The sequence below is a fragment of the Dryobates pubescens genome, chromosome 17, assembly GCF_014839835.1.
Source record: "Dryobates pubescens isolate bDryPub1 chromosome 17, bDryPub1.pri, whole genome shotgun sequence".
In the NCBI taxonomy this organism is placed as follows: domain Eukaryota; kingdom Metazoa; phylum Chordata; class Aves; order Piciformes; family Picidae; genus Dryobates; species Dryobates pubescens.
In genome coordinates, this window is record NC_071628.1 from 404291 (window position 1) to 432089 (window position 27799).

The 27799-nt window shown below is 44.1% G+C and overlaps 1 protein-coding gene across 1 annotated transcript in view; it reads left to right on the plus strand.

The window, feature by feature from the left end:
• CERS3 (ceramide synthase 3) overlaps positions 1-27799 on the plus strand; it is a 50370-nt gene that overhangs the window by 6993 nt on the left and 15578 nt on the right. The window contains exons 3-11 of the mRNA XM_054169175.1: positions 12178-12360; positions 13859-13976; positions 15931-16049; positions 19635-19692; positions 20582-20632; positions 22268-22360; positions 22585-22713; positions 24318-24424; positions 25814-25970. Of these exons, the coding sequence (XP_054025150.1) occupies positions 12178-12360; positions 13859-13976; positions 15931-16049; positions 19635-19692; positions 20582-20632; positions 22268-22360; positions 22585-22713; positions 24318-24424; positions 25814-25970 (1015 nt within the window). The remainder of the gene's footprint in view (positions 1-12177; positions 12361-13858; positions 13977-15930; positions 16050-19634; positions 19693-20581; positions 20633-22267; positions 22361-22584; positions 22714-24317; positions 24425-25813; positions 25971-27799) is intronic.

Sequence of the window (27799 nt, forward strand, 5' to 3'; positions counted from 1 at the left end):
CTTCCTAAGATCCAGACTAAGCCTACTCTCGCTCAGCTGTAGACTGGCTCTTAGGCACTAAGATTAGTACTTAGGTTCTAATAGGCAATATATTTAGAACTCCTCTGTTGGCTCCCAGAAGAATCTTGATTTTTTTCTGTAAAGCAAAACAAAAGAAATCCTGCAGTTTTGAAGGGGTTGGGTTTGTTTTGGCTTTCTTTTCTTCCCTCAGCAGGTACCATCATACACAACAGCTCTGATTCTAGAAGGTTATTATTCTCACAAGGTTTCCAAGAGGGTTGTCTGGTAAATCTTGAGAAAGCTAACTAATACTATAATCTTTCTTATGTAACTGCTCAGAAGCTCAGGTGCAAGCTCACATCCAATGTATGGATTCACTTGTATTCAGCTGGAAATGGACAGAAAGGAATTCTGTGTATTTTTATTATTCTAATACTTTTTTCACAGAAAACTACACGTGATTGCCAGTGATAAGTGAAATAATTGAGTCAAATACACACTTTGTTATCTAGTTAAATTTAATTGTTGCATGGTTAAGTAGTGTGCTGCAAGTAAGCATTAGTAACTCTTAGGATATTTTTCTTTCTCCTTAGTGAGACATACAGAGTTGCTTGGTTTTCCTTTTTTGCATCATTCAAATTTAAGATCCCTGAGGGATAAGCACTGGGAAAGTGCAGCAGTAATTTGAAAGGTCAGTGGGCAGTTTTGATCAAGAGAGTATATTTACCTTGCTACTTACCATGCAGTATCTTTAATCGTGTAATAGTTCTACACAGACAGTGGATGCTGCCTTAGAAATGCTCCTCAAAACGTGTGTAAACCTACTTTTCCCCACTTTGTTCAGCAGCTTCACATTGCTCTGCTCAAACATGGGTTTTGCAATGTGGTGTCAGAGTGAAGAAATCGTGGATTCAGGCATAAGAAGGAGGTGTTTCTGCCAATTACTTACTGCACTACTGCCACAGCGTTAGCCAAGACATCCATGAATCAGCTTGCTGCAGGGTTTCCTGATTGGCAGAGTGCTCCTAAACGTTCTGCTTGATTCATACTGGTGGCTCAGATGTGGGAAAGTAGGGAGATAATTTAAAGCAACAGCAAAGCCATAACAATACCTCTCTGAAATAATTAATCTTTAGTATTTTTCTGGTGCATCAGTTTATTGAATACCACTCCCAGTTGTATAATAGGAGTGAAGACTTGCAATAGCTGCAAAATAGAGCTCCTGAAAAAGAAAGGGGGAAAAATAGAATTAAAAAGATCATATGGACAAATCCACACTTTTCTCTGGGGGGAGATAAATGAAGAGGATCCAAATATTGCCTGGGTCATAGCTTTTATTGCAGCCTTACAGGTGATGATGAAAGCTGCAATATACTCAAGATGAGCTGTGGAAAGTAAGGCAGGGAGGGAGCCTCTCCTGTGTTATTTACATAAGCACCATCTATGGTTTAGGCAGTTTGCAAGCCCCACACGGCTGGAGGCTGGAGGGATCATCAGTTACTGTCTGTGTTTATTCTGCTCTTGTACTCCTCGCTAGACATGTGCTAGTAGCTTCTTTCAGCGACAGCATGCTGGGTGAGGTGACACTTGGGTCTAACCCTGACCTGTCTGTTCCTATTCCATGGGTTCTGTTTGCCGACTGCAAGCAGGAAGAAAGGGCTAATAAGAGGTTCTTTGCTCCTGGCTTGTCAATGAGGTCCTTCCTTTCAAATAGCATTAAGGTGTCCTGCCCACCAGGATGCTAAGGAATGCTAACACTTCTGAAGGCTGTTACTTATTATTGGAAAGCTGCTGAGGAATGAATGAGTGTCAGCCTTCTTCCTCAGTCAGGGAATTAAGGAGAGGGGGGGAAAAAAGGTAAATTAAAAAATCATGTAGGGTTAAGTACACTCTGCATTGCGTGGTGTCCCTGAGCAAATACACATTCAGTCTGGGTTGTTCTGCTTTAGACTTTTTTAAATGCCACTTTGTATCTTCTGAGGAATTGGAGTCATGCTGTCTGTAAAACCTTTGTTTGATGGAGGCTGGTCAATAAGAGCAGAACTCTCCCTAGCTTTATTTGCAGCCCCATCCTTCATCTGATAGTGCATCCAAAAGCGTCAGCGCGAAGCGATGCCTTTGGCCCTTCCTTGGCAGCGCAGCATCCTCTGCTTTGTGTTCAGAGCAGCACAGGTGAGAGCAATTCTCATCCTGCCACCCAGTGCCACGTGACTGAAGCGTTTCTTCATCTCCTGTGTTGAAAGGAGTGCGAGGGAAGGCGCTGGGCATGGCTACTGCGGAGTTTCACCCGGTGGATTCGTGACATCAGGATTGCCTTCAGTCAGAAATCTTGAAGCGCAGCTTTGCTGGGTGGGTCTCTGAAGAATGTGAAAGGGTTCCGTAGATAGGGCGTGTTTACCTTTGCCAAAGTAGTGAGTGTGGTGCTGCTTCCCTACTAATGTGCTTATGTCCTCTTGGACTGCAACATCTTAAAGGTAGGAATTCCTGTCCTTATTTTTCTGTTCTGTTTGGGTTGGTTTTGTTCCCCCTCCCTCAGATCTGAATCATCAGCGTGTGCTGGTCTGTGACTTTGCCTGTTCTATAAGTAACCCTTATGATAGTCTTTGGATAAGTAGCAAAATAAGTGGTAATGAGGCTTTTTATGTTGCCATGAAATATTTCAACCTGTGAGAACTGCTTTTCATTTTAAAGTAGTGCAATTACAGTAGTACTTTTGCTTTTCTGCTTCTTGTGTCATTCTTCTCTTAAGTGCTTTTAAGAGCACTTCTTTTGAACCACGAGGAAAATTTATTAACAGAAGGAATAATGTTAGCTAATGATGTAAATGTGATTGCATGAGAAGCCTGGAATTTGAGTTGCCTGGAAAAGCTATTTCTGATTTTATTCTGTAAAATGCTAAGAAAAAAAGTGCTCTGGGAGAAATTCAGTTGAACAGAGTTTTTCTGTAGGACTTACCTGTTGAACATCTGAAGAAACAAGTGCTATAAATAACACATGAAACAAGCTGCCAGAAAGGGTTCTGTCCTAGCAGTGCTGTAGCATTCGGGTGGAGGAACCACCTTCAGTTTCCCCCTTTTTTGTAATATGTTCCTGTTTTTAGCCAGCTTCCTAGCTTGGGTCAAACCTTCCGCTGGGTGCACTGTTGAAGAGGCTATGCTGGTACACGTGGAGCTGGAGATCTCTCTCGTATTTGTTAGGACATGAAAAGGATGCCAAGCAGTGGCTGGAATAAGGAAATACCAGTTACCTTCTGGCTCCTCCTCTAGTTGGTTTTGTGGGTGGAGTATGTCTGGGCAGGTTAAACTGCAAAGAAGGGGATAACCAACAGGAGAACTGGGAACAGCAGGGCACAGCAGACTTGGTTTAATTGCTGGTTCAGGATGGTGTGGAGATGGTTAATGGCCAAGCTTGAGCCACTGTGCATGCACGACAGCTTAAGACCTTCTTTCAGGAAGCTGCAAATAGGACAGTTTTCCAGAGCACAAGTGGAGGAGCCCTGTCCTTTTCTCTACTTCCCAAGGGCTAATTTAAAACCTTGAGTCATCCACTGTGCAGGTGGAGAAGCCAACAACCCTTGCCTCTGCACCCTCAGGTCCTCTCTCTGGTTCCTTACCGTTCTGCTGCCTTCACAGGTTCTGTGGCACTGTTGTACTCCTAAAGATGTGCTTGTCCTGGCCACTCTGTACACGCTGGCTGCCCTGTTCTTCTCTGCCCTTAACCCTCGTCTTAAATGAGTGACCGAGGCTGCTCACTACTCTGGTAAAATCTCCATTATGTAGTTCAGCATTTACAGTTACATTTCAGGGTTTTCTTTCAAACAGAATTTTGGTGAGCTACAAAGAAAAAGATTTTGGCATCTTCCCCCAATAGTAACAATTCTAAGAAAAATGTTATATTTATTAGCAAACATTTCTTGAAGCACCTGGTGGTGTTTCTCTAGCTCTGTTCCAAATGTTTTTCTTTTTTTCAAAGAACTGTGTTTTTACCTCAGAATTGCTGCAGATATGAGTTATTTCATAGCTCTTCACCCCATTCTATGACTGTTACACTTTTTTAAAGCTTAAAATCAGACAGTTTGCAGTGTAACTATACAGTGTGAGAACCCCTTCACCTTCCTCAGCTGCCTGCAATCAGATAAAATAATTTTAGCTGCTCACAAATGATTTACCTTGAAGTAGAGAGCGCTTGGTAACCTTCACCTGGAAAATCACAGAATCATAAAGGTTGGAAAAGGCCTTTAAGATCTTTGTGTCCAACTGACTCCTAAACCACGTTCTGAAGTGCCACATCCACAGCTTCTTGAACTCCTCCAGGGAGAGCGATTCTTCCACGTCTCAGGGATGCCTGTTCCTATGGCTCCCCACTTGCTCAGTGAAGTTTTTCCTAAGGTCCAATCTAAACCTCCCCTGGCATGACTTAAACCAATTTCCTCACCGCCTGTTGCTGGTTACTTGGGAGAAGAGACCAATACCAGCCTCAATCCACTGTGCTGTCAGGGAGTTGTAGAGAGCATCAAGATCTCAGCCCTCTCCTCTCCAGAGTAAACACCCTCAGCTTCCTCAGCTGTTCCTTGTCGTGCCCTCTGAACCCCCCCACCAGCCTCATTGCTCTTCTCTGGACATGTTCCAGCACCTTGATGTCTTTCCTATACTGTGGTGCCCAGAACTGACCACAGTACTCAGGCTGTGGCCTCACCAGGGCTGAGTACAGGGGCACAATGACTTCCTTACACCTGCTGGATGCACATGGGGTGGTTGTGACCAATGTGCAGGACCCAGCACCTGGTCTTGTTTAACCTCATTCTGTTGACCTCAACTCCTGCATTTAACCTGTCCAGGTCCCCCTTGCAGTGCCTCCCATTGAGCAGATCAACACTCTTGCTTGTCTTAGTCTTGTCTGGACCAAATACTCAGCCCTGGGGAACACCACTGGTGACTGGCCTCCAGCTGACAGGCCTGGAGTCTCCCAGCTCTTCCTTTTGGCCCTTTTTGTAGATGGGTGTCACACTGGCAAGCCTCCAGTCATCTGGCACCTCCCCTGTTAACCAGGACTGCTGATAGATAATGGAGAGCAGCTTGGCAAGCTCCTTTGTCAGCCCCCTCAGCACTCTTGGGTCAATCCCATCTGGCCCCATAGACTTGTGAGTGTCCAGTCTTTAACTGCTTCCTCCTGGATTTGGGGGAGTTGATGCTGTTCCCTATCAGCAGGGTGAATACCCTGAGGAGAAGTCTGATGGTTAAGGACTCAGGCAAAGAAGGCATGAAATACCTCAGCCTTTTCCTCATCATTGATAGCAGTGTTCCCCCCTGCATCCTTGGCTTGCTTGTTGTTGTTAATGTTTTTGTAAAACCCTTTTTTGTTATCCCTCAGGGCAGCGACCAGGTTGAGTTCTAGCTGAGCTTTTGCCTTTCTGATGTTCTCTCTGCATGACCTGAGTGGATCCTTGTACTTGTCTTGAGTTGCCTGCCCCTCTTTCCAAAGGTAGTAAACTCTTATTTTAAACGATTCTAGTGTTTTGTCCCCCTAGAGCACAGGAAAAATGTAAAACTCACTTGCCACCTTGACTGAGGTTGATTCAAAGTGCTATTTTAGCCTGTTAAAATACAGTAACCAAGTTACAAGGTAATGTGATAGAACAGTAAAAGAAGTCAGATATTCTAATTGCCCTATAACTAGGCATTTAAATTCTTTATAGTTGGGATTTGTACAAGCTAGGGAGTAAACTGGAAGTTAAAGGCCTCACAGCAATCTTAATTCTGCTTTTTTCATGTGTATGAAGTATTTCAGAACCCCCAAGCCCAGCAGCTCTTCTGCTCTGTGCTGTCACTGGTTGGTTGTGTAGGCTTGGTAAGATGTCATTCCCACTGTGCCTCAGGTTATGTGCAGTTTACCTGGAGCTATTCTCACATTTGGACAAACAAACGATAAAAGACAGGATGTGGAGAGGTTGTAGGAGCAGTCCAACTATAGTTCAAATGCTTTGTGCTGACTAGGCTTCAAACTGCTCAATCTAATGCAACAACAGTGCCAACAAGCAGAAGAAGAAGTGTCTGCAGCTGGCAGACACCTACAACTAACAGCTGATGCCTGAGTATGTGGATTTGTACAGAAGAAAACAGCGAAGGTGTCAGGCTTGCTCTTACTGCCTTAGGGACTGCTAATATCATGGCATAAAAGCTCTCAGTGGAGAAGCTCCTCTGGTGTCACAGCCTGTAGGCTCTCAGAAGTTGCAGGTATGTTCACAAGATGTATAGAGCAGCAGCTGTATGTTTGAAAGGTTGTGTAGCACAATGTCAGCTGCCAACACTAAACCAGTCACAAGTTAGGATTTGTCCAGGAGCAGTCTTCCTGGATTTTATTAAAACTGCCTTTTCTCTGGTAGTGCTGCTGTTGTCCGCAGTAGGAACAAGGGTGCATAACTTAGCAGCAACATATAGGTCTCTTCTGGGTTAACTCAGCCTCCTCTCACAAGCCTCTTTCCCCCCTCACAGATGGGAGGGAAACTAACATGAAAAAACCTCTGGGTTGAGAGAAAGAGCTGAGATTACTGGCAACCACCCAATGCACAATGATCTCAGCCTATCTGCAAGCCGCCCCCCACCCCCTGACCTGCAGCCCACCCAGCAGAAAAGATCAAAACCCAGAGCCTGGAGCGGGAGGCCTCACATGCTACAATCTGAACTTCAAGCCCCATGATACATTGCTTCAGCCAGCACTTTCATTTTGAAGCTGGCATGACAGCAGCGTGGTATTGAGTGTCAGCAGCAGAGTCAACTCAACCCATGACAAGGTCCCATATTTTTTCACCTGTTTGGTGGTGAGCACAGGTGGGAGATTCTTTAAGCCAAGTGCTAGCTAGTTTTAGCAGCCCAGGAATCTGCTGCTGAGATGTGCTGTGTTGCATATATCATTTAGACCTAAGCAAACCCCAAACCTGTGATATAGTGGGTCTGATCTTTATTTACTCTCTTAAGCCATATCAGTTTAATGCTGATGATTAACAGCTTGGGACAGCTTCACCATCTCTTGGTATCTGGGAGACTTGATTTTTCCCACCAGTCACTGCACTAGCTTTACCAGTTCTACCAAATACTGGGAGAAATAGGAGAATTATGTTATTATTGCTTTTTGCTGATTTCATTCTGTCCCTTTCAGACTTCTTGAGTCACAAGGAGAAGGTAGTCTAATAAGATGCTTAGAGAAATTAGGGCTTCTTTCACTTGCATGTTTGTCATAGTGATGCATTGGGGTTTCTAATTCATGCAGTGAGTAAGGATAGGAAATTCTGCTGTAGCACATCCTTCAAACCTGGGTATCACCTCTCCTTGTCCTGGTGATGGAAGTGCAGTTTTTGCAAGCCAGAGCTTTGTGTGGAGAGCGCTGTCAAAGCTTTGGCTCTGGTTCATTCCCCAGATTGCAGCAGCCAGAAATTCCACTTCAAAGCTGCTCCTGGATTTGTTTTTGAAAATGCAGCCACACAGCTTTTGTGAAACCAAAATGGGCTCTTTTTTTTGCTTAGTGGCATTAAAAGTGTGAGATTGGTTTTGGTTTTTCCTTTTAAATTGAATTTATCAGGGGTCCAAGGAACAGAGTTTTGAAAGAAACCTCACACTGGTACTTCCCAACTGTGTAGGCTTTGCTGTTAATTATAAAGGATACAGGTCCTGAAGTAATCATTCCTGATTTTCCTGTTTCGCACAAGCCTGTTTAAAACTAGATTAGGCTACAGAGAAGATCCTTCCTTAGCAAGGAGGTGAGTCCTTTTCTTTATTAGTATTTACTTTCTAAGATGCAGAGGACGTTTCTCGGTTTCGAAAACACTTTGTTGCTAGACTGACTTTTAGCACCTCCTGGAGCAAGGGCAACAATGCCAGTTTTGGCCATGGCCACACTGTTAGTGGTGCTGGCGTAGGGACAGGAATTTGGGAAGAAGCAGAGGATTTTTTCACCCTAGGTTGTGCAGAATGAGTCACTCCTGCTTGCTTGATGCTGTTACAGGTTTTAAGGAAAAAGAGCTGCTAGCAAGAGGAGGTTCAGGCTGGGTAGGCTTTCAAGTTTCTCTTTAGAGCTGGGCCCAAATCAGAACTGGACCTTTGTGTCTGCCTTGTGTTCTTTGGCAGCATCAAATGTGAGCGGAAAAGAACTTGTTTATGCATTAACAGTTTATGGAAATGGAATGGATCAGCTGCCTCTCAAACCCAGTATCTATAGCCTCATCCCACCACTGGAACTGGTTGCTACCACTTGTGCTTACACTGGGACTTTTGTGTGGTAGCAAGCTCTTGACAGAAATAAGTGTCCCCTGGTGTTATGCTGATGTATAGGGAATCATTCCAGGGTCCCAAGCCATAGAGCTGCTCAGAGGCCACAATTTCTCAGCAGCTTAAAATGACCCTGTTGCAAAACACTCTCCACTCACCCAAGTGATACGAGACTGGTTCTTCCATTTCCCACCCAGATTTCAGGCAATGCGTGAGGAAATGCCTGTCTACCTCACCAGCATTGCTCATGGCCCTGAGTGGCAGAAGGAACAGCTGAAAGACTTCTACCTGTTGATCAGACCCTGCCATAGGAGGACTTGTGATGGATAGCTTCCCTTCAACCCACCACACCTACTCACATGATGAGCACTTGAAAGAGGTGTTCTCAGTGTAAGATTGCATGGCCAAAGGGTTGCTGGACTTCTAGCCCAGCAGGATTTAACAAGCTGCCAAAAATCTTTGGGTTAAAACTAAGCAGTATAAGCAACATAATTTAAAATCCATGTTAGAGACAAATGACCCTGTATGCTTTCTGTCTCCTGTTCTCCACCTCTGGCCTCATCTTTCACAATTTACATAGCCTTTGTTTAGGGTCAAAAGGATTCAAAGTAAATAATTTAGACTGATGCAGTCAAGTCCTAATGTGGAGAAAGCTGATGAGGAGGGTTAGTATTTGGAACAGTGCTTGCTGTAGATGTGGTGAGTAAAATGTAGAGCTGAATTGTTTGTGCTGGTGGGAGCAGTGTTTTTGGCAGAGAGGACGGCATAATAGATGGGTTAATCTTTAGAAGTGTAATTGAGTTACAGTGATAATTTTAATCAAGGTTTCCAGAAAGCAGCAAGTGTGTGTTTGTGGAGAAGGAGATGATAAAGGTAGTGCTGAGCTGTTCCCAGTTAGTGCTGCCTCCTGAGATGGAAATTTCTGTCAGCTTCCTTTTCGTACAGAAAAGGGTAGAAAGTATGTGTGGATCTCATGGCATATTTCTCAGTAAGCTGGAAGGACCAGAGCCTGTTTGTAGTGCAGAAGAGAGCCCTGCTTGTATAGGATATGTGCAGCAAAATGGGGGGGTTGGAGTCCCTACATATTTCAGGATCTCCCATGATCTAAGGAGGGATAAAAGTACTTAATCAGGCAGCCATCAGCCATTTAAGAGCATACCAGGCAGAAAGACACCATAAAATGTTCAAGTCACTGCTGCCAAGGTGTGTTTTGAAGGACTTACCTCCTGGGTGCTCCAGGAATCTCATGATAAGAACTCAAGTGAAGGGAGATGGGGAAAACCCAGCTACTCAAGGAGCTGCTATTATGAAGATGGACATCTTCAAGATTGCTCAGGGAATGGCCTGATTTGCTGCAGTGAAAACACAGGTTGAGTGTAGGGCAAGCGTGCAATTTAAGAGTAATGAAATGTTAGAATAGGCTGCAGATGGATGTGGAATCTCATTAACAGTTCTCTAAGAATTACCTGGACAATGTTCATCAGGGTGGGCTAATACCCTGTGTGCCAGGCAAGACCTGGGACAAATCCAGGGGATTAGAGAGTTTCAGAGAACCCACCTTTTGATGAGTTTGTTTGGTGTTTGTGGGGAAGGATTTGTGCTGAAAGCTGCGTCAGACCCCGGATCCCGAATTCCCTTAAGCTTTAAGATTAAACACATTCTCCTGAGCTTCGTTGAAGAGAGATGTATTAACCAGTTAATACAGTCATACAGTAAGGCGTTCCATCCATGTGTGGAAGGAAAACATGAATTAGTAAGATCCCAAGAATCCAATATGAAACTGCACTGCTGGGATTTTCTAGGGCTTAAATGTTTTGGGTGCAAATTCAGTCACAGCCCCTCTCCCCACAGCCCAGCTGTCAGCACTCTTCCCAGGGTGCTAGAATAGACTGACCTATTTTTGTTACAGTTTGTGATAGTTTGCAATGCACAGTCTAGTTTAAAAATAAAGATATATTAGGAAGCAGAGCTGTGTAATGAGTCTTTCTGCTGGTCTTATAGGGAAGTTTGCAAGCCTTTCTGTCTGACCTAAAATGTCACGTTTCAAAGCCCTGCTTCATTATCATGGCGCCTGCTAGCTGGAGTTAAGGGTCTGTTAGCAGCCCCATTATAAATCCCTACTTCCAGGAGTTTATAATTCAGCAGTAAAAAATTGCTTTAGGCTGAAACTTGGCATATAAACTCGCAGTGCAGGAACAATTGTGATTTCTCCTGCCTTTATATTTTTTTTGCTTACACACACAATTCATTCAGTAGGGTTTTTTTTACTGCCCCCTTTTGGCATTTAAAAAGATTAAGTGGCTGGGTTATTAATATTTCAATACTGACTGCTGTGCTTGGACAGTAAATTGTTTCACAGTGTCTGTTAGCCCAGCTCTGCCTGGCGGAGCCAGGTCACTGTTTCGGAACCCTGCTGCAAGGCTTCAGCTGAGTGGCACCAGCCTGGCGTGGCTCACAGTCGTGGTTGGTGTGGAAGGCTTCAGAGCCAGCTTTGATTTCATGTCCGAATCCAAAAGCCGGTGTGAGTGCACAAAGCGTTGTGTCCTGATGTAGCATGGGTGGAAGGTATGTGTGGTTGCAGGCAAACGTGAAGTTGTGTGGGCCCTGCTTAAACACAGAGCGAAGTGAAGGAGCCTGAGGTACTGTCTGTCCTCAGCGTGGTTTGATCCCATTCAAATACGTGGCTGTGAGATCCTCTGATGGGACATCTGACACTGTGAGGAGACTTGGGTGAAATTCTCCCGGCTCAACAGTTCACTCATCCAAACTATGGTTCAGTGAAATCAGTTACTTCACCTGGCTTACAGGAAATTTTACTATGAAAAAAGAGATTTCTGTTTATTACTCTTAGAAATTATAGAAAATTACTTACTGCAGCCTTATGGAAAATATTATAGTAACTTCTATTTTCACTCAATTTTAGACTATTTTACAGGCTCTATGGCATATTTATACTGCAGAGTCCTCACAACTAGAGGAGGGATAGCAGAAATTTCAAAATATATCATGTAGAATGCCAAGGCTGAAACGGAGACTTTCTCAGGAACGTTCGAGTGATTTGTAGTTCATTCTTTGTCTTTGTTTTCCTTCAAGAAATAATTTTAGATGTTTTGCTCTGATAGAGGATTTGGTCAGAGTTAAATCTTCATATTTCCTGCACACCTCCCAGAAGTTTTCTGTGCACTGTGATTTTTATACTTGGTGCTGTGCACACACTTCTGGGGAATCAAGAGCAGGGTGTCTGTTCCCGTTAGCATATTGAACAGCAGCAACAAAATGTTGTCATTATTGTGGTACTGAGTCACCCCCTGGACTTTCTCATTTCTTTTCCACTCTTCCACCCACTTACATTTAATTTACAAAGACATCCTAGGCAAGATCAGTTCTGTGTAGTATCATTTGTGTATTGGTATCATAGATTGTAAATGATCGTTGCAGATTTACCCACTACTAAGCAATGTACTAAGTCATGTGAATGACTGAAATGTGCCAGCAGATCACTTCCCCCTCTACGCATTTCAAGGGCTCTCTCTTGGTTTATGACAGCTCCAAATTTAGCTCTAGTATTTTATCTGCTGCTGGATTATAATCCCAGCTGCTTGCCCTCACCCAAGGGATTTTCAGCTTCCTATAATTTTTTCTTGGCTAGGTCTGCTTGATGTTGGTTTGGTGTAGGGACACATGAGCATCTCTCCAGTGCTTCTGTTGGGCCTGCAATAGCAGTGCAACTCACACAGTCCAGGACAGCTTGTTCCTGGGGGACCTGAGCCTCATCTGCTGCTTGTACATAATGTTTGGGAAATGTCTTGCTAGCTAGGAACCACTGGTCCCTTCACCAGGCTTCAGTATGTTTATTTCCTGCATTTTCTTTTGAATGCCTCAGGAATAATTCTGAAACCTGTCTTTCTTCACTTAGCATGGCACACATATTAAAGACGCTCAACAGCTGGTTCTGGTGGGAGAATATCTGGATGCCCATCAACTGCACATGGGAACATTTTGTAGACCGTGATGGGCTCGTCTTTCCCAAGCCACACCAGTTATATGCCACAATCCCATACGCTTTTGTGCTGCTGCTGATCCGATTCTGCAGTGAAAGGTAAGGAGCGGAAACACGCCGTTCTGCTAACGCTAATTCTCCTTAATGCTCAAAATGTTTGCAGAATTAGGTGTCTTTAGAGCCATGTTATTATGGTTTTATAAAGGAGGATTAGTTGGTGGTTGGCTGGAAAGACCTTGTATGGACCACATGGCAGGCGAAAAACTGGGCCATCTAGAAGGAAAATCCTTCAATCTAGCTTTTCTAGACCAACATTTGGCTCATTCTAGTCATTTCCTTCTGCTAGAGATACAATTCATATGAAACCATTAGAGTTTCCTTTTGTTTTTTTCTCCTTTGGTGGAAAAGTAGAGCTATTTGTCCTCCAAACCAAACCTCTCCTCTTGTTTGAGCCTCCACCGGAATATTTTGGTGAGGCTGACAGATCCCAGGTATCTGGCTGTAGCTAACTTAGGCAGACTGGAGGGATCTCAAAGTTGCGTGTGAATGATCTACTAATACTGATACTTTTTTTCTCACTTTGGCACTGAAAGGTGGATTGCTTCTGCAGCTGGAATCTTATGGGACAGGCAGAGTTTGGCTCTACCAAAGAAGCCTACAAATACATTAACCTTTGCAGTGCTTTGCCTTCCTTATTTGTGCCCTTTTTGCGTACTTTTAGGTTTTCCCCCTCTAAATAATGTGATTAGTAGGTTTTCATAATTATTTCAGGCTAGAATGAGGAAGTTTGGAACATTTTAAGTTGGATGGACTTAAAACAGAATCAGATAAGATCATTCATGGTAGAGATCAAAAGTAATTTGGATCATATGTTTACAAGCATTCACAAAGTCTCCTGAGTGAATGCTTGCCCAGCTGTGTCTCACTGCTGCTGTTGGAAATTGCTCATGTGAATAATTAGCCCACACATCTGGCTTGCAGTGGACCTGCCCGGGGTGAGCAAAAACTGCTCCTTACTCTTAGCAGTGGTCAACCAATTGCTGATAGCAGCAGCAGGAGTGGGGGGAGATTTTTTTCAGAAAAGCCTCCCCAAGCAAAGGAGCAAAGTATTTTCTGTGCTCTGCAGCAATTTGTGTAGAAAATGGAAGAGAAGCCCTCAGTCTCTTGGGAAGTTGCTGTGAGCCACAAGCTAGAGGCCACAAGCCAAATCCAGTGGCAGCATGCTGACTATCTGCCACTCAGAGAACCTATCCTAGTAGCAATCACGTGGAGAGAGCATCTGTTCTTGTTTCACTTTCCCTTAACTGTTGCTTAACTCCAGTATGCCTCTGAAAAACACAGGGACACAAAAATCAGGATCTTTTCCTTAGTTTTACAGCATTTCCCAGCCACAAGCTTGAGCCCTTGGTTCTGCTTTTCTGTCATAACTGCTAATATGCTACAGTTCTCTCCTGAGTTTAGCAGAGGGAAACTCCTGTCATATTCTATGGCAGATTGAACTGCTTTAGATTCATTTTCTTCATACACTGGCATGGGAATAGCTCAGGTCTTGTAGCTGTGTCGTGTTGTAAAAGCTTTTCATGGTATGTCTTTTCAGATTTGTTGCTATACCTCTAGCAAAAGCTTTAGGTATAAAGAATGTAAGACGTGTGAAGCCACAGCCCAATCCTGTGTTAGAGAGTTATTTCCGGGAGTGCTCCAAGCATCCATCCCAAGTAAGGATTCTCCTTCTTCTCTACTAGTTTTGGTGCTGGAAAACCCCAAGTCTTACTCTTTCAATCAGCTATCAGCAAGGACGTCGTGGGATCAGTTCCAGCTGACTAACAGATGACTTAATTTATTTGGGGTTTTGTTTCTGTTGGGCTGACAAGGGTTATGGCACCCAGAACAGAAAATGTTTAATTTTCTGGCATGCTCTTCTGGGTTGGACTGTTAATGATATTCCCAGTGAAGATCAGTGTTCCATCTTTAACTCATTCTGCCTGGAGAGAACATGAGCTGACATCTGTTGTTGGCAAGTGGTATCCTATTTATTGCAAGCAGCAGTAGTGGAAGGTTGGCATGGAAGCCTTTTGATCTGTTGTATTGCTGCATACTTAATCCTGGGTTATATGAGAAAGAAAAGCAATCTTTGTGTTACCTTGCTGTTTGCTTTTAGAATTAAACAAGGGGAAAAGAAGCCAGTGCTTACCCTCTCTGCAAATGAGGCAACTTGGTTGTTGCTGGGAAGCAGGTTCTTTGCTGTGAATGCAACCTCAGAATGTTTGCTTACCTAACTGTAGTCCTCAAGCAATGGCAGAGTTCCTGCTCTGTTTTGGGAAAGGAAGATGTGCTTTCTAGTATTGGAGGAACTTTGCTTTCTGTCCTTAACTCTGCTGTTCTTTTATTGTGTCTTTTGCCTGATGTCATCAGGAGTAGAGGTATTTGTGTTCACATATGAGCTCTTCTCTGTCTGGGCAAGTATCTCAATTTCTGTTTCATGCCTTACTTCTGCATGAGCACAGTCTGACCATCAACCTCTGAAAGGAAGCACAGCATGTTTTATACTCCTCAGTACATGGGAAAGAGTCCCTGGCTTGGAGACCAGTGTGCCTGAGGAAGCTTGCAGAGGCCTGGCTGGTGACTGAGGGTATCCAGGCTCCACTGGCTGTCAAAACAAAGTCATTTTTCCTGCATGGCAAGTAGAGTGCTCCCCAACCAACAGGATGGGCTGGACACTCAGGCTGTTTGCACTCCTGCCCTCCCCAGCAGCTGAAGTGCCTTTGCCCACATACCAGAGCTTTCTCTGAGGGCAGGAGACTAATTGAACTGGGCTTACCTTGGTGGAGTCAGGCTGCTGCCACCCACTATTTGCATACTGGCCTTGCCAGGAGCTTCCCCGGGGATGAGTTGGACCATTGCTCCACTCCTGCAGCAGCCCCGGGAAGGTCAACCCACTATTTTCTTCCTCACTCTGGGGTGGAGAAGAGGGAGGCAGCCTCCAGGCAGGTAGGACACTGAGCACCCAGAAATGCAGGAATTGCACTGCCATGTACTTAGCACATGCAGAGCCACTTCACCTTGAGAGGCACCTGGGTGCTGCACTTGAATGGGATGAAGCCGGTTTAGGCAGTGCTCTGGTCCTAATGTGTTTCCAGGTGTCAAAAGGAGACAGTCTGCATTTTGCTCAGGGAGATGAACTGACTTGCCCTGGGCCACAGAAGTGCATTGGATTTGAGCATAGAGCTCAGGTCACCTTTATTCCTGGCCCACATCTCACTTTGAGACTCATTTAAATGTACTAATTGTATCTAATATCTTACCTGAATATAATTAATGTGCACATGCATTGATGAGTGGCACTCCCTGCTCCAACCCGAGCTCTTGCCTAGCAGCAGAAGTTGCATCTACCTGAAGCCACCAGAAATAAAACAGCACCATTTGAGAATCTGTGCATTTCACACCTGCTTGAGTTACATAAATTGGTGTCTTGAAAATCCAGGATTTCTATGAGTGTCACTCAGAAATGAATCCAGGAAGCCTGCAAGGTAGACCACCAGAAATAGTTAATATTAGTAATATTTTGAAACGAAGACCTCATAACAGTGGAGAGCTGATCTGCAAAGTAGAAAATAAATGACAGGTCCATTGGAGTGCATGCTGTTGCTAACACTGTTCCTCGTTTTGCAGTCAGATATCCAAGGCCTTGCAAAGAAGTGCAACTGGACTGTCCATTTGGTGGAAAAGTGGTTTCGGAGACGGCGAAACCTTGAGATCCCAACAGTGCTCCGGAAATTCCAGGAAGCTTTGTAAGAAGAGAGAATGCTTGTGATTGCTGTGGAGCTTGCTGGGTGAACAAAACATTTGAGGCCCTTGGGTGCCTTCTGGGGGGACGCATTTCCCTGTCTGACAAGGGTTTTGGTTTGTGAACACACAATCAAAGGGAAAGGAATTGGTAGCATTTCTCCAAGTTCTGTGACTTCAAAAGGTTAGGTTAACAGTTTCTTCTGAAGAAAACCAGCTTCAGTAGGTTGTGCAGTTTTCTTCATTGTGTAATCACAAGCTTACTTGTTGCCTGCTACATAGTGCTCAAGGAAAGCATGCAGAGAATAGGAAAATGTTGTTGTGTCTGCCAGCATTGGCAGGGGAGCAAAAGCGCTCACTTTTGGTTATGTATGTACCTGTGTTGGCACTTTGGGATGTTGTGATGTGTGCAGAAATCAGTTCAAGGGCAAGAATCACAGCATCCTGCCTAAATGAGGAGTGTCACAGTTTGACATAGCCATACAGAGCATGATGAGAGTGGGCCATTGAGCAAGCTTGTGTGAGAACAATGAATATGTAAAGAGTTTCAAAACCTCCTGCATATGTATTCAAGACTCTAATTCTTCACAAGTGTGTGAGAACTTCCCCATGTCTCAACATTTCACTCCTAAACTGTTCCAGTAAAATCACACAAAGCAAATCCCCAAAGGGGCGTGGCTTCACTTACATAGCTCATCCCTTTTGGATACTGAAATACTTTATGCCAGAGTAAGACACTGTCCTAATGTCCTCTGTGTTTGTGTTTTGACCAGCAGAATTATCTTGGGAAAAATTCTCATGGTTATAACATTTAACTTCTTTTAGCACAGATTAACTTAAGGAATGAGGGTTAAGAGTACAGCTGCAGTGCTCGAAGTTGAGTACTTCATCAAGGTTATTTTCATTGTGATTTGATATGATAATGATTTGATGCTGTCCTCTGTTGGGTAGAAATCCAGTTGATAGGCAGATGTGTCTCTCTGAAGCCTGAGTTGGATAAAATTCCATGGCAAACCAACATCCAGGGTTTATTTCTGCCATTGTTTTGTGGGTCAGTTAACTCTGTTTTACAAGTGACAATAAGATTTTCTACTATTGATAAAAGACCTGCCTGCCATGGACACAGGTAATGCACAGCCAAAAACTGAAATTAAACTTGCTTGGCTGCTTGAATGAGAATGAAGCAAACAGGTTTCTCTTGTGCAATTTTGTGAGCCTTGCTCTGCTCTTTGTCAGTGAATTTAATTGGATGTAATTCTCAAGGCAGCACATGAGGAACAGAGTTATTCCGTGCTAGTAGTTGGTGCTACGAGCATTATGAAATTTTTGAAAGCCTGCAATCTCCAGGATCATTTTTCTGCATCACAAGGAAAATCTGATGAGCCAGATCTAAACCATACTTAAGCTATTAGTGCTCCCAGTTAAGCAATGCTGGGGTGTGGAAAGCCCTTTGCACGAAACCTGCCCTGCTTTAAGAGACTTATCAGGCTGTAGCTTCACCTATTAAACCCCTTTTGTCAGACTCAGTTGAAAAGATTCCTGAAGTTAAACCAGAAAAATCTCTTGCATAGCTGTTGTTCAGTGCTCTCCCTGCTGGCCAGGTTCAGAGCTTAAAAAGCACTTGAGTAAAATTTGGTGAATTTGAATATTTTACCTTAGGTTTTGTTCACCACATTCAGGAAGCAGCTTGGCTAAGTGCAAAATGAGGTAGTTCTCTGGCAGCCCTGCTTGCCTAATGAGTTCGTCTGACGCACCGGGTGTTTCTTGCCAAGTGTCTTCACTATGCGTTTGTAGGGCTGGGGGACTAATGGCACAGTCTTGTTAGGCGCTCTGTGCTTTGGATCTGAGTCAGAAAACCACTTACACTTTACAATCAACAGAATCTATAGATTCTGATTATATCCACTAGACTGCTCACAGCTCCCTTGCTTGAAATAGGAGGTATGAGGACAGAATCAGCCTCTGTGTAATGTCTGTTCCCTGCCACAGTGTTGTTTTCTGTAGCACCTCTTGGTTAACTCTGAGCCAGGCATTACTTGTGGATTCCACTCTGCTTCCATTTGCTCTCCTAAGTTCCACCATGTACCTTTGAATTTTCCTGTGTGCACAGTGGGTGTTCTGAAGTGTTGTTTTCAAACCACCCAAGGGAAGATGCTTTAAAGTTTCTAAGTGAAATTATTTTGTTTGTTTATTACCAGTGTGTCAAGTGGCAATTAATAGTTTTCTTGACTTCTTCCAAAGGTATGAGGCATACTATCTTGTCTAGCCTCCCCCATCTTATGTTTGGTTGTTTCTCTTGTAAAATGCTGGCTTGGTCTTTGAACATCTCATATTTTCACCTGTGATATCAGCTTCCAGTTAAAAGTAGGGCTCAGAAAGGAGGGGCAGCTTTTACCAGGCAGGTTCTTACCATCTTCTCTCTTATGGCACTTCATGAATGTTTGTCAACAACCACAATCTCCTTTGATACATCTCAGTCCACTAGTACAGTGTTCTTGAGACTCTCTCTCCTTCCTGGGAGCTGTTTGTTGCTCCCCTCCCAGATACCTCCTGTTCTCTAAGATGTTCTCTGTGTTTGGGGCCATGTGCCTGTCCCTGTGCTCATGACCTTTCTTAGTGTGAAAAGCCTTGCAGTGTTTTCCTACTGATCTTGAAGAGCTGCTCTGGGAAAGGGCAGGCTTATTCCTGCCAAGGGGAAGAGTGGAAAGGAAGTCTTCCACCACCTGTAGAGGTGGGAGTGGGAACACTCCCACTGAGTCCCCAGCCACACCCAGTCCCAGGGACAATGCCTCCCACGAAGGCTGCAGAGTCATTACCGCGATGATTGCTGGCTCCAAATCACAGCATCCTGCTCTGACATCTGTAAGCAGCAACACAGTTCACTATGATACGTAAGACCTCTCTTCCCTTTGCTGACTTAACAGATTGGTGGTGAAAGCCTGGAAGTTTTATCTGCCTTGTTGGATATCCACTTAAGCCACAAAAAGCTTAGGCCAGGCTAAATGCTGTCACACCTAGTCAAAGATTGAGGTTTATAGCTAGTTTAGACCTTCGTGGTTATCCAGTAGTTGTTGTTTCAAGTTTCACAGGGCTCCCCTGTTTTCAGAAGTTGGTCCTAAGAAAGGTCAAAAGAAATTAACTCAGCAACTGAAAGGAGTCACTGGAGGTGCTCACAGTGTCCACAGGGATTGATCAGATCACGCAGCTGAAAGATCTTCTGGAGTCAGGGAACTGTGAGGTGTCCATTGTGGGTTGTCTAGAGGGATTGATAGTAAGAGTGGTTGGTGTTATCAAACATTAGTTTGGGGGAAATTTACTACATTGGCTGTGACCATTCTTTTGATCAGCTCTTGCCTGGCTGGAAGATCACTGCTGCAGTTTTACATGATCACGTAAAATAAGCTTTGACAATTGCTAAAGTAATAAACGATACAAACATCAGTGATTCAGTTACTATGTGACAGCCTTGGTGCTGGCTCTGAGGGCACGTTCATGTGAATCTTGTCTGATACACAGTGGTCTGCAGCAGTCCTGGCCCAGGACTCCATGGAAACATGTTGTGCTCTTACTCTTTCATTTTCATCTTGCAGCTGGCGATTTTCCTTCTATCTGACATCCTCCATCGCTGGATTTGTGTTTCTGTACGATGTAAGTTAATCCTTTGAAGGACTGATAGTCAGGTTTCTTAAGGATTGATATTCTTAGGCTTTAGTAAAATAAGGGCTGATTTCTAGATCCTCTTGAAGCCCATGGAAAGACTCCCTGGTTTCAGTGGGTGCTTTGATGTGTGTAATCTAGGTGATAGGCTGCAATGTACGCTGAGGTTTTGCTTCCTCTTTGCATTACCGTTTGAGCTGGAATGCTGCATAGTTGTGGCAGTGAGTGCTCTCCAGGGAAGCTTTACGCTGTCACGCAGATGGCTTCACGACGTGCCTTGTTACCGCCTCCAAAAGCATCACGTGGCTGTGCTTTTCTCAAGGGAGACCATACACTTTCTCTGGCAACGCTTTTGGGGGGCACAACAATGCTGTATTGGTGGCTGTTTGTTGGGGTGTTGCTGCTGAGTCAGAAGTTGGGAATAACAGAGAGAGTGCTGCTTGTAACTCTGTGAGCACTGCCTGTGTTGTTAATGCTTCTCCCGAGCAGCAGAATAGCTCTCGGCGTGTCCACGTCTGTCTGGCTCTTCTCCCCAAGCACTGTTTAGCATCCTGAACTGGTGGGGTGTGTGACTGGTAAACACAGCAAAATCTAATCACTGTAGCAACGTATCTTGAGTAATTGCAATAATAAAACACCCCCCCACTGCTTTGGATGATGAAATGGTGAACTGGAACATTTCAGGTGTCCTGAAAAGAAGCCAAAGAGCTGTGACCAATGTAATAAATCTGAGATGTAAGATTCATTTTAAAATTGGTGAACAGTTATCAAGGCTTCTTCACCTGCTCCACTGAGAGAAGCTTTAAGTATTGAAGATTGTGAGATAAGAGGACTTGTTGTTGCTGGGCTGCTCAGTCTCTGAATCATCTGTCTTCCCCAGAAACCTTGGTTTTACGACATATGGCAGACGTGGGTTGGCTATCCATTTCAGGTGAGCTCTTTGGCATTGGGCCATCTCCTTGAGGTGTTCCCTGTATTTCCCCATTGAAAGGAGTCATGCACAGAAGCTCTTCTCCCTCCCAGTGGGCACCACCTAGAGAGGTGCAGCCCCAAAGCCTCTCATCCTTTGGTACCGCCTGCTGACAGGTATAGGACTTCTGTGATCTGCCAGTGCTGCAGCTCAGCCCTGCAGCCAGACAAGGAGTACTTCCACCTATCCCAGGTTACCAGTTGCACACAGTAGATGCCATCTGTGCTTTGGGTTTCCAGGCAGAGCCCCTAAGCTCACACCAGGCCTGATGATGCTTCAAGGCACTGCAGAATGATGCTGCACAGAGGGTTGTCCTGAGCAGCCCAAGTGCTCTGTGCATGCTGGGACCTATTGCCCTGTAGTGCAGGTTGAGGGAGTCCTGCAGGGATTTGGTTTGGCATTATGTGAGTCCCTGTTCCTGTCTCAATACTCCACTTGTTCCCAAAGGTCAGGAGGCTCATGTTTTTTCCTAAAACATTTTATTAGTGGTCTCATAACAGATGACTCCCAGCAAACTGCCTTGTTGCCCACCTGCCAGAGGTTCTGATGTGCCCTTCACTCCTATTTTTATAAATCTGTAGCCCATGACAGTGTCTCCTTATTCTAGTCCTAGTCAGGGGCCAAGAATAAAAAGAACCCTGCCTCCCAGCTGAGTTTTTCCAGGGTTTGATACTTCTTGTCACCTGGGAAACCTTGTGAGCCAAGGGAGTGGCCAAGCTCAGCATAAAATCATAGAATAATGGAATTGTTTCATTTGGAAAAAACCTCTAAGATCATTGAGTCCAGCCATCAACCCAAAAACATCATGGCCATTAAAGTCCTGAAGTGCCATGTTTACCCTTTTCTTGAACACCTCCAAGGACCATGACTTCACCACTTCCCTGGGCCACCTGTTCCAATGCCTGATCACTCTTGCAGTAAAGACTTATTTTTTTCCTAATATCCCCTGGCACAATTTCAGGCCATTTCCTCTCATTCTGTCACCTGAGACTAGGGAGAAGAGCCTGACCCTCACCTCACTACACCCTCCTTTCACAGAATGCACTGGGTTAGAAGGGACATCTAGAGGTCATCTCGGCCAACCCCCAGCCTGCTGTGAGCAGGGACATCCCTGACTAGATCAGGTTGCTGGGAGCCCTATCAAGCCTGACCTTGAATGTCTCCAGGGATGGAGCCTTAAGCCAATTCACAGGATTTTAGCATAAATAGCTGACCTCTTAGTCATGGGATGTATGGATGTTTATAATGGTAATTGCTCACCAAAACCGTGGACTGTGTTTATTTGCAGTTGTTTGTAATTAAATGCAGAAGCACTCAGGCTGTAGTTCTCTGACAAAACCATATGAAAAAGCATGCTGAGATTCTGAGGTAGGGAGGAACTGCAGAAAAGGAGAGTTTGCTCTGAGTAAAGGTTAAAATATTTGGCTCACAGAACACCTTTCTTAATGAAGCCCAGAGCAGGGACTTTAGTATAATTTTGTTAAGCAAGCCCAAACAGAGGAGCAAAAGAAGTGAGGAAAGGGAAAAAAAGAAGTAGTGATTTCACTCTGTTCACTTCCTGCTCTTCTCAGTTAACTGTGCCTTTCTAAATTTCAGACCCTACTGCCCTCCCAGTACTGGTACTACATGGCTGAGATCAGTTTTTACTGGTCTCTGTTGTTTAGACTCGGGATTGACATCAAGAGGAAGGCAAGTGGCCATGCTCCGATCGTGTTTCTGTCCTGATCCTAGATTTGGTGCAGCCACATGAGGGCAGCATCAGCCTGTCCTTGGCACACCTGCAGCCACCCACGCTCCCTGGCTGCCAATGCACCTCTCTGCGTGTGACAAGTTTTGCTTGTCACTTCATCCCCACGGAGACCCTCTAGAGCTGGTTTTGCTTGGCTCTGTTTTATTTCTTCTCTCCTCCACAGGATTTTCTGGCTCATGTCGTTCACCACTTGGCAGCCATTGGGCTGATGAGTGGTTCTTGGTGCGGCAATTACGTGCGTCTTGGAACACTGGTGATGTTTGTGCATGACACAGCAGATTTCTGGCTCGAGGTAACCCTGCCCTCCCTCTCTTTTTCTTGTTTTGGGTGTTTTGGTTTGTGGGGATTTTCAGGGACTAGGTTGTGTTCAGTCACATATTAAGCTTTTTGCCACAAGTTCCATGCAGTCCCTTCCTGTCCCTGCACAGACACAGCTTCACAGATTCAGAAGCTGTGAGGTGAAAAAAAGCAGCTGATGTTACAAAATCCCTTAGTAGAAAAGAGCAGGAGAGAAGTTTCTTTAGTACCAAGCTGGGACTGGAAATACTGCAGCCTCCCTGGACTGTTCTTCTTTCACTGTTAAAATTAGACCAAGTTGGCTAGCCTGGGAACAGCTTCTCATGGTACCTGTTTTCAAGCAAATGTAGCAGCCAGAATTTTGGCTCCTTCTCCAAACTGGCATCGTTGTGTCAGCATTCACACCCCTGTGTTGATCCAAGGGGTACATCCACATTATACACTTCTGGCTGGAGCCATTCAAGCTGTCCCTGAACAAGATAGCACAGGACTGAAGGGGAAGTCTCTTCCCTGAGCTAAATATCAATGTTTAGAGATGTTTAAGAAGTGTCCTGCACAGAGCACTGTGGTGATAGAACCTTGCCACTGGGTATCTTGGGATACAAATGCACACCGTGTTTCTTTCCATAGTTATCCTGAGTTTAAAACACCAAGGTGAGGAGTAGAGATTCCTCAGCTCTTTTGGTGACAGTGCCAGCGTAAGGAGCCCTTGGAGGCTGCTGTGTCACTGTGCTTTTCTGCTCTTGACACTGTGTTGAATTGGAACAGGTAATTGTGGGGTCATGCAGTCCAGATTAAATGAGCACAAACAGTGATTTTTGCTGGGTGACTTTTAGTCCTGAACTGCTTTATGGTCCCCTGTGTGGCCTTACACTTGAGCTGATAACTGGTAGGACAGAGCTCAAATGGGAACTGATGTTGGGTACCAGAATAACTTAATTCAGTGCTGCCACTCCAAAATAAGGTTGTTCATCAAGCTGCTGTTTAAAACTTAGGCTTGGCACATGAAGCTTTGCTCATGTTTAAGAGCATCAGTGTCGTTCAACAGTGCACAGGGTGATTCCTGAATGAGGAGAGCTCTACGGTTCTGCTAGGGGAGCAGCAGTGATTCTAATCTGTATTAGTGGGATAGATCAACAATAGGATCTCCAGCTCTCAGAAAGGAGCAGACAGAAGCCGAGTTAGGCACAGAGAAGGGTCAGTATCATGCAACCGCCTGCATGCAAGAGATCACTGCCGCTCCTGAGCGTGCAGATAGGGCCAGCAGCTGCTCCTTGACTCAGCTCTTTGGAATCTGGTACAGGAATAAGGGGTTACCTCTGTTTTGAAGAGCACTTTGTGTTTTCATGATACTTTATATTCTGATCAGGGAGCTGTTCTTTAGGCCTTTGATACAGAGTCCTTTCTTTTAGATGAGAAATATAAACAGAGCCTATTTTGATACTGCTTTATTAGGTATCAGGAAAATGATCGCTTTACATGTCAAACAGCGAGGAAAATGTCTTCCTGCCTAGGTGGAAGATGTCTTTGTGAAAATGCAGAAGGGAATTTGTTTTGGAGAATATTTCTGATCTGTTTGGTGGGTTTTGTTCAATGCAGGCAGCCAAAATGTTTAATTATGCTCGATGGGAGAAAACCTGCAATGTACTCTTTATCCTCTTTGCTGTCGCTTTCTTCATCACAAGAATCATCCTCTTCCCCTTCTGGTAAGCAATGTTCAGTGTACTTACAGGGTTGGGTTTTTTCATTCCCATTTCCATGGGAAGGCCAGTGTTGGTTGTGGTGGGAGAAGGAAAGGAATGGGTTGTACTTTAAAGAGCAGAAGCAGAGCTTTCATGATTATTAGCTACTAAATTAGCAGTGAGAAGAGCTGACAGAAACTGTCATTTTTCTTTAAAAATGGAAGTAAGAATAGTTTTAAAATGAGCCTCTGGAAAATACATTAACCAAAAATAAAGGGGGTTTTGGGTGTTATTTCACTTATTTTTGTAAATTGTTAAATGCTGTGAGCTTCTGTATTTTCAAGGGGGCTGAGCTACTTAACCAGGCGAAATCATTTTCCCTTTCATTCCATCCCTCCTGCTACAGCTACAGAGTCAGACTACAGTGTAATTCCTACATTAATTATAGTTAATTGTTTATAGAGCCATCTTTTTGCTACCAAGCTCTTGGGTAGTGCATCCTCTCACTCACTCACATGAGGAGCATTCCGAAAAGCTCAAGTGAACCAATTAATTTATGAAGTCAACACAAATAAATCATAACTTGCTAAATACATGCCTTTGGAGTGCTATGATTTAATCTGCTTTGGAGTATCCACATGGGTGCTTAGTGCTTAATGCTTAGCATGTTTAGCTTTTAAAACATTGTTTAATGTGTTTCACATTCACAGTTTCATTGACTCACTCTAGTTTGCCTTATGCCTTTCCCAGTGCGTGGACAAACCCTTAGAGGCTCAGTCTGGCTAGATGAATAATTCTGAACATTGATTAATGCAAGGTTTTAATTTCCTGTAGTATTTTCTTTCAGAAATGCTGATGTCTTTGACTTTATTGGTTCTTTTATTAACTACACAAGTGATCTCCATTTTGCTTCACTGACTTTCTTGTTCTTGAGGTTTTGAGCTTGGAAGCAAAACACAATGAGATTAAAGGGACTTAAAACCTGCCGTATAATATAGAAGTAGTGAAGTCTGAAGATGGACAAAACATATGTTAATTAACAAAAAGCCCTGTTGCAAAGCCTGCAGGGATTTGCTCTGGAGTGTGGATTTCAGATTAGAAAAAAATTGCATTAAAAAAAAGCATAGATAAGCTCCAAGCTGCATAGTGCCTGGCCCACACAGAGCTCAAGACTTTACAAAAAATATATTTTTTTTCCCCCTAATCTTATTTAGAAATCGTCCAGCAAGACTGAGACTCCTCCTCTTCTGAAACCTGTATTTCAGTAGTGATGGTTTGTTAATTAATCTGTCATCTTTGCAGGGCTTTTTAATATTTTGTGGCAATACCCGGTCTGGAATGTGCCATTAGCAATAGCTGCAAACAGCACAGAGAAGAAAGTCTGCAGTCTAACAACAGCCTTTATTTTTGTAGGATTCTTCGTGCCACCTTGTATCAGCCGACATACTACTCCACAACTCCTGTCATAGCATATTTTTTATTCAATGGGCAGCTGTTGATCCTCCAAGGCTTGCATCTCTACTGGGGTTACTTAATTTTCAAGATTTTGAGAAGGTTCATTTTCTTAAAGGTAAGCAGTTTTGCTCCTGCAGAAAGATATGGGAAGTATCAAGCATGCTAATGCCTCCAATAGATTTACTCAGAATCTCTGATCGTTCCCATGTGCTTTCTTGCTGTCAAAAATTCAGCTAGCACCTTTTTTGGTTTTGTCTTTTCCTTGCATCTGATGTTTTGCTCTGACAGTAATGGAGAAATGAGCTCTCCCCAACTGAAGGCTTGAGAAGTGGGCCAGTATCAACTGCATGAGGTTCAACAAGTCCAAGTGCAAGGTCTTGCATCTGGGTTAGGCCAATGCCAGGCACAAATGCAGTCTGGGTGCAGAGTGGGTTGAGAGTAGTTCTGAAGGAACAGACTTGGGTGTATTGATGGATGAGCAGCTCTCCATGAATCAGCAGTACGTGCCTGCACCTGGAAGGCAAATCATGTCCCAGGCTGTGTTAAGAGGAGTGTGGCCAGCAGGGCAAGAGAGGGGATTCTGCCCCTTTACTCTGCTCTGGTGAGACCTCAAATACTGTGTCCAGCTCTGGTGTCCCCAGCATAAGAAGGACACAGAGCTATTGGAGTAAGTCCAGAAGAGGGACACAAAGACGATCTGAGAAATGTTCCTTTCTACCCATATTTAATTGTTGTTTGATGATAATGGAAACCATTCTCTAATTACTGGGCTGTTGGCTTCCTTCAAGTCTTTTTCCCATAGACAGCTGGATATCACAGGGAGACCCAGTGTCTTCCCTAGAAGAAAACTGCTGTTACAGACTCCTTGCTAAACAGCTCTGCATAAGGGACGAAGCTGTAGAAGGAATGATTGAGTTGTTCTGCTTGTAAAACATGCTTGTGTGTTTCCTTAGACACCAAAAAGCTTGTAGGTCTTGCATGTCACCCAGCTCTGTTAGATTAATTACAAAATTATTTCTGGCCTGGCTTATTGCATGTTAAAGTGTTCTTCTACTTCATGGTTTCTTTTTTGATTCTGGCCTTCTCTGTGCTGTTCTCACACAACTCTTCTGGTGAAGTCAAGAAAGACATCCCTCTAAAGGTGCTGGCATAGTTCTCCGTCTACATTGGCTGAGGTTATGAGAGTGCAGTGCTAGAAGGTCTTCAGATACAGTGGTGAAGAGGACATTTCTAGGCCAGCTATATAAGGCCATTTCTCCCCTGCCTGCTTATATGCCTTTGTAAGGGGCAGAAATGTTTTATTTTGAGATAAGAGCTCTTTTTAATCAGTCATTGCTAAAGAATGGGAAAGCATCAGGTCTCCATCCCCACCATGGTTTTTGATTCCTTATACAGCCTGCTGAGAAGACTCTTTCCAAATAACGTTTTTACAGTGGTAGCAGCAGCAGCCCAAGCCCTTTTCAGTCTGCATGACTTCAGCTGGCTTGCATGTGCAGCCTGTTTTCCATAGCAGTGGCAATCTTGGCTGTGAAAGCAACCAGTGCCTCCAAAGCTGTAAAGGCGACATTGAAGAGAATGGTGGTTTGCAAGGCAGCAGTTTTATACCAATATGTTTGTTCTAGACAATCTGCACAGAAATAGCTGTTGCTATTTTAGTGAAATGCCAGTAAACTATCATCCTTCTATTAGAAGGGCTTTGCTTCTCTGCCCAAGACTTTCCAGTTTTCATTCAGAAAACAGGCAGTTTTGGTCATTCTCTTGAAGCAATAGTTAGCTACTTCAGATGGAAAAAATGAAGTCATGCTGTAACTGGGAAGAGGGACTGATGTTGTTAACTGAAGAAAGCTCTGAGTATAGCAAGGGTGTATGGAATTTTTTTTTCAGTGCCCTCTCTGCCTTGAGCCACCCTGGGTTGTTGGTGTCAGCAGTGACAACTACTGTAGT